Genomic DNA, 12,130 nt, shown 5'->3' on the forward strand with positions numbered 1-12,130 from the left:
TGCTGTGATTGCTTCCACACATTCAGGGGGCATTCCATTAGCAACAACGAGGCCAGTTTTATTCTTTCAGGGCACAAAAGCTCCGGTAGTGCCAACCATTTGTGATGCAGTTAGGCTGCAAGCTGACTGGGAAATTCTTCTGACTAATGAATACATTTCTATAAACTCTACTCTGGCTCCATAAGACACTGTCTTTTGTCAGAAACATTCTATAAGGGTTTGTGTGGGCGTGTCTTTATTCACTTTCTATAATAGAAACAGGGACAGCTTATCCCTCCGTAAAAACAAGGTTTTTGTATAAATAGACAGTAAGAGTCTGTTTTGCCCTGTTACAAAGCTCTTCTATTTTGAGAGAGACTATCTCAGTATCAACTACCCGAGCTCTAATCACCTAATTTTTTCCCAACAGCTCCAAGAGCAATTTCTCTGGCCATTACCCCTTCTATTACAGGCCTGTTAGCCTTTTTCTACGATCAGTCCCCATTCTTGTAAAGAATTCTACAATAAAGTAACATCAGAGAAAAAGATTAGACTCATGAAGAGGGACCTCTTGCAGCCGAAATGGACTCTGAATATCACCCAGATTTAAAAGTTAAGCAACTTTTTATCTTTAAACAAGACAGATTTAACAAGACAAGTCCAAGATAAATAAGAAGCTGCCCAAATAAACCTCTTAAAGGCAGTCCCCGCTACTTTTGACAATATACAATTAATGAGATAATGTTAAATCATGTCCATTATAACAGAATATCATGAATTAAGCAGCTCTGAGGGCATATTTGCAAATTATATTATTTGCATTTCTGATTTCATCTCAATTTTTCCACCACAGTGGCAAATTTTTGCCACGCTTATAAATTTATCTATTCAACATCATCATTTATTCAACAGTAAATTTCACTTTCATTCTTGTGCAATGATTTTGAAAGAGATCTCAGATTCTGTATTTCATTTGTATGGAACATGGTTGCCTTCCTTTAGAAGGTAGCTGTCTTATTTGAAAGACGTTTACTGCATTCTTCACAGTGACATTGATCTCTGTCGTAAAATAGTCAGCATTTTGTAAAACTTTAAACAACTGCAAACCTGTAGGAAACTGATGGTTCAAAAGGGAAATAAGTCTAGAGTATATTTTCCTACAAGGGACCTTTTTCACAACAGACATTTCGGCATGAAATAGTAGAGTAAACACAGTTATTACCAATGATACTAGTTTAGGTTCCATTTCATTCAGGTCACATAGAGTCAAGGTGCTCAAACCACACATGTTGGCTCTGCTACACTAAATGGAATGCAACCTTAATTGATGGTAACACCTACATTTCCGCTCCTATTTCATATCAATATGGCTACCATGAAAAAGGTCTATATACCTAAAAGTAGACTTCTGTTTTAAAACACACTACATGCAGAAGTGTGAACAGAAGCAAGATCATGTTGGTGTCAGGCAGAAATCTTGTTTCATCTTGTTTAATCAAAATTTTTTTCAGTAAATCAATGCAATTGGTTACCTTTTATGTTTCTGCATAAGTATTTTTTTTTTTTTTTAATATTTAACGGATGAAAAAGAGCTACCATTTTGATGAGACAGAGTTAAATTGTTTACAAAACTTTTTTTTTTAACTAAAAATTGAGTTTCTATCATGGAGTATATGAGAAAAATAAAATAATCAAATTTGAGAAACTAGAAACAGTTAGAAATGTATTTTAGTTTGGTAAAATGAGTGAAATGATAAATAGATCATCAGAATAATTGCTGATAAAGTTGATCAAATGCTGTAGCATCACTTTCAGTATCACACTGCACATATCAGGAATGGTAGCCTGTGATGTTATCTATTGTGTTTTTGCACAGGTGTACAAAGAGATGTTGTATTCTGTTTGTTTCTGCTTATACTACTCCAGAAATTTCCAAATGATCCCTTTAACTGTTACATATCACAGATATTTACTCAACTAGGTCCATGAACAGCCAGATGTGCTGAACCTTCTCAATCACACTGTAATTCACCGTTTTTGCTAAAATGCACTAAATCAGTGGGGTGTCACCTGTTTGTGGTGAGTGGTGAAGGACATTACCTCTACTTTAATCTTGACGTCCTCTCGTGTCGCTATTAACTCATCCAGTGTCTTCTGGGCGTTCTCCATGTGGCTGCAGTACTGACCGTAGATCAACAACCTGGTGAAGGACACAATTCAACAGTCACAGCTTGTCATCCTTCACAGGACGTAGAGAGGAACTGATGCATTTTTAACAAAGTAAACATGACAATTCATTGTAGATAATTATAGAGAAAATTGACGTGACCCTCTCTGCCAGGTTTGTTCACACACTGCCCCAAAAAGACGGAATACATCGCAATGATGTGGGCACAATCCACTCACCTCAGTGTCTATAAGTATACCAGAATTAATACCTTGTGATTGTATGTCTCCACCCACCAGTCAAGCTGCAGTTTGCATTCATATATACACATACATTTAGACTTTGAAGACTTTGAAGGACTGTGATAAAAGGTGCTGTAAAGTGTCGGCTATTTTGACATGTATGATTCAAGTCAATAACTTCTAGAGAGAAAGGTGCTGTCTTCACTTTGACACTATTTTTACAGAGGAAGACAGAGGACTGATAGCTCAACATTATGATGTCACAATGAAGTCATGACCAAAAACCTGTTTTGTGAGGACACAGTGATCTTGACCTCAAGATATAATCAGTTAATGCTTGAGTCCAAGTGGAGGCTGGTGCCAAGTTTAAAGAAATGGATGGATGGATGGATGGATGGATGGATGGATGGATGGATGGATGGATGGATGGATGGATGGATGGATGGACGGAAAACCTGAAATCCTAGTTCTTTCGACCCATGCTGAAGAAATTCCACCAAGCAATATTCCATTCACAAGAATGGCATGGATGTGAGGTCACAGTGACTTCAATACGATCAGTTCAACCTCGAGTTCAAGTGGATGTTTGTGCAAAACATTAAGAAATTTCCTCAAGTGGTTCCTGAGATACTGTGTTCACAAGAACGGGACAGACATGATGTTACAGTGATCTTGACCTTTGACCACTTGAGTCCAAGTGAACATTTCTGAAGTTTTGAGAAATCTGTCAAGGCATTCTTGACATGTTGTGTTCACAAGAGTGCCATGGACAGATGGACTGACAGACAACTCGTAAACGTAATGCCTTCAGCCACAGCTGTTGCTGATAGGGAGACATAAAAACACACAAAGGCTCTATATAACACCAAACACGTTTTTTCCTAAAGTAAAGAAAGCTGCAGCAGCAATCTGAGTTAAGATGTAAGCTGGTCTATCAATCTAAAGTATTGAAAAGACAAGTATAACCACAGTCTCCTGCTTGCTTATTACATCTCATTTTAAAGCTGTTAACTACATTCACTCCCACAAGGCCCTCTGCTGCAGCTGAACACATCTTACAAACGTTCCGGCTTCAAACGATGAAACATTAATGTCTGTTAAGAGAAATCCACGGCTGACTTTTGAGTCCGATATTTTCCGCTTCCTGTACTGCGAGAATGGGAATGTTTGCAGACATGTGGGCTCATGAAACCTGTTCAAAGCCTACGGTATGATTAAAAATCTAAAAAATGAGGCTTAATAAGGACTAATGAGATGCTTCTTCTTTGGAAATATATCATATCTTTGTAAAAATGAAGAGACAAAGGAGATTGCTGCTTGAGTCCACAATTATCAGTGAACTGGTTAGTGTCTTTCAGCAATGACCGCACATTAATGTTAAGATTGATAACACAATTTGAGAGGTCAGCCTTAGAGTCATTTGGCACTATAGGGGGCAGACAAATGAATATGTGAATAAATCTATTATGATTAGGAATATATATGAATACCATGAATAAGTAATGACTGGATTCTGATCCCAGGGCAATATTTGGAGGGGCGGCATCCTCTTGCCAATAAGCTGTAATCACAGAGCACTAATGAAAGACGCTGCTTTATATCAGCTGCTTAGCAGAGTTCCTCTTATCAGCTCGTGAGTGAAAAAAAAAAAAAAAATCTCTTAATTTCGAGCGGCGAGGATATGAGAGCCGTGTTCATTAGATATTACAATGGGACCCTGACACAGATCTGTGGGTTCAGCTGGGAGGAAGTTCAAAGTCATCTTGCCTGGAGGATGCCGCTGCACGTGGCACACATTCCTCTCGCTCACTCCCTGAGTCAAAGTAGGGCATTGGCACGGCTGGTATAGGGCTAACTCCCCTTCCCCTCCCCTCCTGTAGAGTTGGCACTCTGGTCTGTTAATCTGAATCTTGAGCGGAGGGGGAGGCGGCGCAGAGAGTTGGCACCCTGAAGTCTAATCAAGCCTCTGATAGATCTGTGAGGCAGACAAGAGCAGCACTGCAAACACACTGAGCAGGGAACGTTTGTGTGACGCAGCAGCGGTGGAACAACGGAATCAGACTAGAACATCAAATGATTCCTGCTTGTTCCATTTCATACAAAACACCTGTATGTCATGTGCTTAAGTCTACGTTTCATATACATAAGACTAACTGTTTTTGATATATTCTCACTCTCAAACACTCATATTTCTTAACGCAGTTCATCGCTTGAAAATCAGTGGGTGAATGTTTTCACTGCTTACACCAAAATATCCAAAGCCAAATGTCTCTCTATTCAACCAGACTCCATTTGTAAAAACAGCAATTTTGCCTTGCAGAACGCAGCAGTTGCAGCTCTACTGCTGCCTCCATCTGTTCATTAGTTTGTGGTATTATAAGATTTGATGAATCTGAACTAACCTTTTACAACACTGAAGTCACACAATAACAAAAAATAACTAATAGATCGAAAAAGTTGTAGACCAGCATTTCCCATGGTATGCAAAGTAAAATTACTGATTTCGCCTCTGGAGTTTGGTTGGTATGGAGAGAGCGATATTATATATATAATGCTGGTTTCCTGTCAGAAAAGGCTGTCTTGACGGCAAGGTAAAGCAATAAATATATTCCAAATACAGTGTACACTAAAACTGATCTTGAGTTTTTTAGGTGTGCCTTTTTTTTAGGTGGCTAAAATACATTTTGCTGCTGACCCTGTTCACAGCAGCACAGTGCTGCTTCCCCAAATCAGAGCCATGTCACCCATCATCTACTGCAGGTAATACACTTACCATTGATATGTACATCATACAACCCCAAATCAAATAATCAGAACTATCCCTTTAAGGCTTCATGCAGCCAATAGCTATGTCTTTCAACAAGAGGACACAGTCACTGTGTAAACATTGTACTCCAGTGACAACCTCAGCTCTAAAAATCCTCTAAAAAAAAGAGTGAGAATAATAGGGAGAAGAAAATACAAATAAGGTGTTAATTATGAACAGAATTAGAGCTTTTATTGTATTTCAATATTATATATTATATTAGTCAATTGAAAAAAAAGATGAGCAACTATTTTAATAATTGATTAATAGTTACTCTCATTTTTCATGCAAAAATGACGAATATCTGATTGTTCCAGCTTCTCACATGTGTTGATCTGTTGCTTTTCTTTGATAATCAATGAATTGTCTTTGGGTTCTGGACCGTTGGTTGGTAGGCAGTATTTTGAAGCACTTACCATTATCTGGTAATCGACACAGTTGCCACAGTGAAAGTTCTGTTGCTTTAAAGATGGGGTAAGTGATTCTGGAGATAGTCTGTAAATAGTTACTGTGAATAGATTTTTAAATGTTTGCAGCTTGACTCTTGTGCTCCAAAAATACATTCATAAAAAATGAATCTCCATTACTAATGCAAGTGTCTTTTCAAATGAATAATTCTGCTCTAGGAGTGTTTTAAAACTTTGAGGCTGTAAAACTGTAGCTTGGTGTTATGTCTTTCCAGAGGTGAAACTCTGAAGGGTGACCCCAAACTTTCCCCTTGAAAGCAGAATTTCTGTCAAACGCATACATCAGCTGATGATCCTCTGCCTTGCAGAGCTCCACCACCGATCACCAGAGCCTCACTGGAGCCCACAAGGAGTTTAGACTACAGCCCCCTGCAGTGAGGTCCCTACCCTGGTTAAACTGGCCCTGGGCTAACAAGCCCCTGATTAAGACTTGATCCACACTTGGGGAGACAGCTCCCCTCAGCTCCCGCCCCTCCGGGATGACAACGTGATTGAGATTAATGGGTCCTTGATCAATTATAAGACAGCAGGCGGACTGTGCAGCGTAGCGAGGATCCAGAGGCACCCATCATATCATAAGTTATTAGAACACAATGTGACATGAAGGTCTTCTTTTAAGAAGCTGCTCTATAACAGGAATGCAAAGGGCTCCAGCTTCTGGTGTGGAAGTGGGAATCACAGAGTTTAACTGATAGAACCTATTAGTGGCCGTCATGAGTAGAGAGGGAAATATTTTATATGAGATATTAAAGAAAATATAGCAAAGATTAACAAAATGAAGGTGTTTCAAGTTTTAATTACCTGTCATATACTCAACATATCTCTACATTGTGCAGTGGAATGCTTATTTCCCCCTCTGGTACATTAAAAAGCATTAAAAAATACAAGGGAAGAGAATATATACACACTGTAATATTTCTCCTAGAGATCATAATAATGTGCAAATATCAGATAAGGTGCAAATATTAAATAAGATATAGATATTAAAAGGGATACAGGAGAGGAGTAGAGGTAGACTTTCAACATAACAGGTGTAGACTATCAGGAACCCTGGCAGTGTCCTCATTCAGGATACAGATGGCCTGAGGTAAGTAGCTCGTCCTTAGCGTCTCTGTTCTGGTCCGGTGATGTTTCCCTGACCATAACGGTTCAAAGAAGTTGTCATTTGGATGGTCTGAATACTTTACTTTGTGCCGACTGTACTTCTCTCTGCAGGGCACTGCCGTCCTGCTGGGTGCTGCTATCGTACTGTACCAGGTGCTGATCTGAACTGATAAAGGTACTGGTATGCTTTTTTGTTCAGTGTTTGTGCTAACGGACCATTTCAGGCCCTCGACCCAGAGGTGCTTGAAGTGGTTCAGTCTCTTCACTGTTGTCCTGTCAGTGATGAGGGGGGTGAAGTTCCTTTGCTCCTTCTTCCCAGAATCCATTATCAGCTCAGAACACAGCCTTGTGGTCATTGTGCAAAAATATGGGGGATCCAAGGCTCCTTGACTGACTTTAACCCTAATCCTAACCCCTTAAAAGCCTCAATCAGGGTCTCCTCTATGGATAGCACTGTTTCACATTGTCTACAATCCAAATATTGTGCAGTTTATAAAACCATTGCCCACCACAACTTTAAAAGCAGTGGATTCATTTTCTATTTCAACATCATGGAAACACTTGGTTTAAAATACAGACTCAGTGTACTTGAAGTCAGGAAAATATGTCAAAAACAAAGCAATTGTTTGGAGTCACTTCTAGTAAAGGTAAAGCTGAATTAGAATAACAAAATGTAGTGGAGACACTACAATGGTTGCCTTGGCTTGCATCCATGAAATCTTGCATATTGAGTATTAAGTCTTTGTAAGACTTAATGACAATACAGGGGCACTAGGTAGGGGGGACCCCCATTGCCACCAGGCATTTTGTACACTGCTTGCAGTGCTCCCATGTTGTACAAACTGGGGTTAAGTCCTGTGTGCATGAATTATGTAAACAACAAACAGCATTTTCACATCCTTTATTTTTGTCCTTATGGGTTAGGGCTGTGTGAATGATGTAAGTTATGGTGTCGTCTGTTGACCCGTTGGATTGGTAAGTAAACTGAAGAGGGTCAAAGGTTGCTGGGTACTGAGGAGAAGATGTGATCTTTTAACAGTCTTTCTGGCTGGCCTGGCAAGCGATCTTGGTCACAGGAAATTGTGGACTTTTTGAGACAAGTTGGAATAACAAATTGGGCCATGGAGAGGTTGAAGATGGTTATAAACACCAGTTCTAGGTGGTCAGTGCAGGCCTTAAGTATGTGACCAGAGACACCATCTGGTCCTGCTGCCCTCCAGGCTCTAACCCTTATCAAAGTCCTCCTCAGGTTGTTCTCCAAGACCGCAATCGCCCTCTTCTCTGCTGTATGGGCCTGTAGTCTAGTACTAACACCATTAGGGTGCATAGAAGTGATTTAGTTGAGAGAGGAGTAAGCATTTACAGTGAGAACGTTTTTTTTCCTTGATCTCTGCCACATGTCTCTGAAATCCATCTGCTGGTATTCGGACTCCACTTTGACGCCATACCACCTCCTCTGCTCTCCGCAGTTCATGGGATGCTCTCTTATATTCCTCCACATTTTCAGAAGCCAGCCTTGTGTTGTACGCAGCAGTTTGCCTCTTCAGTGTGTCGCAGATGGATCCACCCACAGTTTCTGATGACTGTAGGCTTGGAGTTGTCCACCAATTTACAGATAAGCAGCTACTTCTGAGGAATGCTCTTCTTAAAGGACTTGTTGTACAATGTCTGAAGGCTAGATATAATGAAGTTTGTTTGCACGCTTATTTATTTTCATTAGTGTGTGGCCTTAATATGGAAAATTTCCTCAAACGGAGAGGTCCTCTCACAGCAATGGCATGAGCCAAGTGAATGAAAATGATTAAAAGAGTGATTTGTTTGCTCATCTGGCAGATTTTGAAAGAAGGCCATCCCTTAGTGAGTGGTGTGTGTGTGCGTATACGCTTGTGAATACATGTCTTTTCATGTGTACCACTGTGTGCCTGGAGTAAGCAGCTCATTCTCCACTTCCTAATGGGTCTCTGTCTCAAGTTTCCACTTGCAACAAACAAACCCATGTCTAACTGGACAGCAAGTGACACAACACTGTTAATAAGGAGGCCTTATAACCTCTTTAAGCCTCTTAGATGTTACAGTTTTGAGTTTATGGCATTTTTATTTTATAGTTCTGTCTTGGCGCTCCCATTAGCCTGGTTTCCAACAGCAGAAGGCAGCTGTTTTCATCAAACAAGCCCTGAGAACTCACTATACACTACCTGCTCAGCACCATTTGGCAGGCATATAAAGTAAGTGACTATCTGGTAAAGAAAGTGGGGCATTAAGAGGCTCAAGAGCCAGATGTTGTTGTTGTGTAAAGAGAATAGATAAATAAAATGCAGATGTAAGGTAATAATTCAATCAGATCATGATCCTAATACAATCATGACAGCTACTGTAGGTCACTAGGACAAGAGATTTCAAATGATACAGCTGGTGAATTCATATTCATTTGAGACTTACAATATGTAAATTCAATTAATGTGGATACAATCAAAAAGCTTGCAATAATCACACCTGTACATCAGCTTCATGCCACTTCAAGTGCTATAACTGGAAGAGATAGAGAAAGAGGCTTCTTTTCAACATTCACTGGCCAAGACGCAGTCTGAACAGATGAGTTTTCAGTTTTTGAAGGAAGATGTCTAGATTTTCTGCTGGCTTATATAATCAGGGAGCTTCTCTCGCTATTGTGGAGCCAGAGCAGAGCAGAGGGAGCAGCAAGCTCTTTGGTGGATAGCAGAGCCTAGTGGACAGACTGGGGTGTGTAGTTTGACCATGTCTTGGACGTAGGATGGACCTGAGCCATGTGCTCCATGATAGGCAAGTACAATTCATTCTAAGGCTGCAAATAATGATTATTTTCATTATTGATTAAGCTGTCAGTTATTTTCTTGATTAATCAATTAGTTTTTGGTCCGTAAAATGTCAATTACCAAAATAGCTGGCAATTAATTTAATCAATCAGTTAATGAAAACTAATACAATGTTTTGTATTTTACTGGTGATGAATGATGCTAATAGAAAGAATATACATTTTAGGTCTTCGGGGCACAAAAATTCATGGAAAGTATCTCTTACACAACTGTTCAAACAATAACCAGATCTTCAGACGCCATGTTGTGTGGATTATTATGTGAGTTATATAGTTACACATTTACTACCAGCTTTTTGTTTGAGGCCTGAGAGGCTAGTTAGTAGCTTTGTCCTCTTCAGTGTGGCAGGCAGTGGAACAAAAGGACTACTGACACATAAGCACACTGCAGCATGCATCCACTGTGGCCCAGTCATCCACAATTAGTCCGTGACACAGTGAGAAGCACACTCCTTACTTGACAAACACGTATGGACACATCGCAGTGGGAGGTAGCAACTCATCATTTCCTGTTTTCTCTTTGCATTTCTGCTTGAATATCTGATCTAAAATACTGTATTGCCCATGCAGGAAAAAAAAAAACCCATTCCTAACTCTCTGAATTTAGGATTCGGTATCTTTGGAAAGCCAAGGCTATTGAAGCTCCATATCAGCCTTTTCAAAACAGCTAAGGTAACTTTGAACATCTTAAGAGCTTCAAAATGGGACAAAATGATCACCAAACAGACTAAATACCAAAAGCAGAATATTCTAATAGTTATCATCAATCACATTCAGATTCCAAAGGTCCAATATTTTACTAGAATGGAGCATTATTGGAGCAAATGCTGCCTGTTTTGATGCAGTTACTGAATTCATCAGTGTTTTATGCCTATTTTGGTGTCTCCTGCATGTTAACAGAAATCCAGGGAGGATTATATGCTGAAGGAGATAACAAAGGCAAAGTTGTTCCAGTCCCTGACCCAGCAAGATAGTAAGTTTACATTGAGTAGTGCTCACCCAAATGTATTGTGTGTAGGGCAGAAATTTGCCCTTATTCCACTCAAAAAATGATCTGCCCTATGGCCACAGTGGCCACGTCTGCACTGTCCCAGCTGATTTTGCCGTTTTCCCCTCTGCCTTTTTCCTATTAATACAGTTTTTAGACACTAGTGTCTTTTGTTGAGATTCTGATTGGACATAAAGTGAAAAGTTGCGCACATAACCAGTGGTCAGCTAGATTTCAAGCCTGGCATGAACCGCTGAGAAACCAAGCAACTTAAGTACTCAAAGCAGACAGAGAGAGAGAGAAATCCAAAAGGTATTGTGCAAATATGGACAGAAGTGTCATTGTGATATAAACTTTCTTCAATCATGAATCCTGATGTTGCTCTACAATTCACACTGCAGACTAGAGACTCTGTTAACAGTGACAAACAGCTAGTTCTGTGTTATGTATGCTCATATCCTCTTCATTGTGCTGCTGGATGTTCTATCTCTCACTCTGGAAGCCCACTACCACCAGTGTAATGTAAGGCATTATTATGAGAAACTTTCTTGAAATAATGATTTATTATCTCAAAATAATGACTCATTATCACACAGTAATTGGAAACCTTACCTTTATTAATTAATACTATTTTGAGGCAGATGCTCATTATTTTAATATCCTAACGAACTGCTAACTCAATATCTATTGCACACTATTGAGTAGAATTACCTCTGATTGACCTCCAGTGTCCCTGTACTTAGGGTTGACAAATTAGGAAAAAATAAAAATAAAAATGAACCCTCAAGATACCTACATTACACTATTTCCATAGACTTAGAAATATCATTTTATTTGATGGCTTTGCTGCCCTGGCATTTGATCCTCGTGCCCTTGAAAAAATTAACAAAACCAAAAACCCTAAAATTATGAAATTCCAGGCCTGATCGTGTGTATCCTTGAGGTCCTACAAATGTGTTGAATACATTTCCTTCCTCATAAAACATTTGCAAAGTGGATTTTTAAAAGGATTATAAATTCTGCACTGTTTAATTCCATGTTTACTAGCTTGCACTCTTCTTCACTGCCTTTGCCGGTCTCCTGTGCATTTAAGTTTGAACTATTAACTTGCAAATAAAAACTGACATTATTTTCTCCCAGTAGTGCCAACTGGCAAATTTTCACTTGTGCCACTACCCATAGTGGTCAAAAAATTGAAAAATAAGGAAAAGGAGAAGCAGCACAGAAACCTCTAAACAACAGAGCTGTTTGAGACAGAGTTTGCTAGTGCAGTAAAAACTTGCTCTTTATATTCTCTGCAATGACAGTGATACTGCCCCGCTGTGCTGGCCCCTTTCATAATGAGGATGCTGTCGTGCATGTTATTTCACAGAAAATGCAATTTTGAGTAACTGCGCCCTGGGCCTTCACCCCCACCCTTGTGGCGGCCGGCGAGCTGAACCAGGCGACTGAGGAAATCTCCAAGCAAACCAGAAGTGACAGGCTGTGGAGCCAGCTAATATTCTCTGACACATGGCATTGGGACC

The 12,130-nt window shown here is 39.7% G+C and overlaps 1 protein-coding gene across 7 annotated transcripts in view; it reads right to left on the bottom strand.

The window, feature by feature from the left end:
• Positions 1–12,130, bottom strand: part of vav2 (vav guanine nucleotide exchange factor 2) — a 290,534-nt gene that overhangs the window by 37,442 nt on the left and 240,962 nt on the right. For all 7 annotated transcript variants that reach the window (XM_084745459.1, XM_084745457.1, XM_084745455.1 and 4 more), the window contains one exon: positions 2,080–2,179. In XM_084745459.1, coding sequence (XP_084601585.1) covers positions 2,080–2,179 — 100 coding nt within the window. The remainder of the gene's footprint in view (positions 1–2,079; positions 2,180–12,130) is intronic.

This window comes from Lutjanus erythropterus, chromosome 20, assembly GCF_056507025.1.
Source record: "Lutjanus erythropterus isolate fLutEry1 chromosome 20, fLutEry1.hap2, whole genome shotgun sequence".
NCBI lineage: Eukaryota > Metazoa > Chordata > Actinopteri > Lutjaniformes > Lutjanidae > Lutjanus > Lutjanus erythropterus.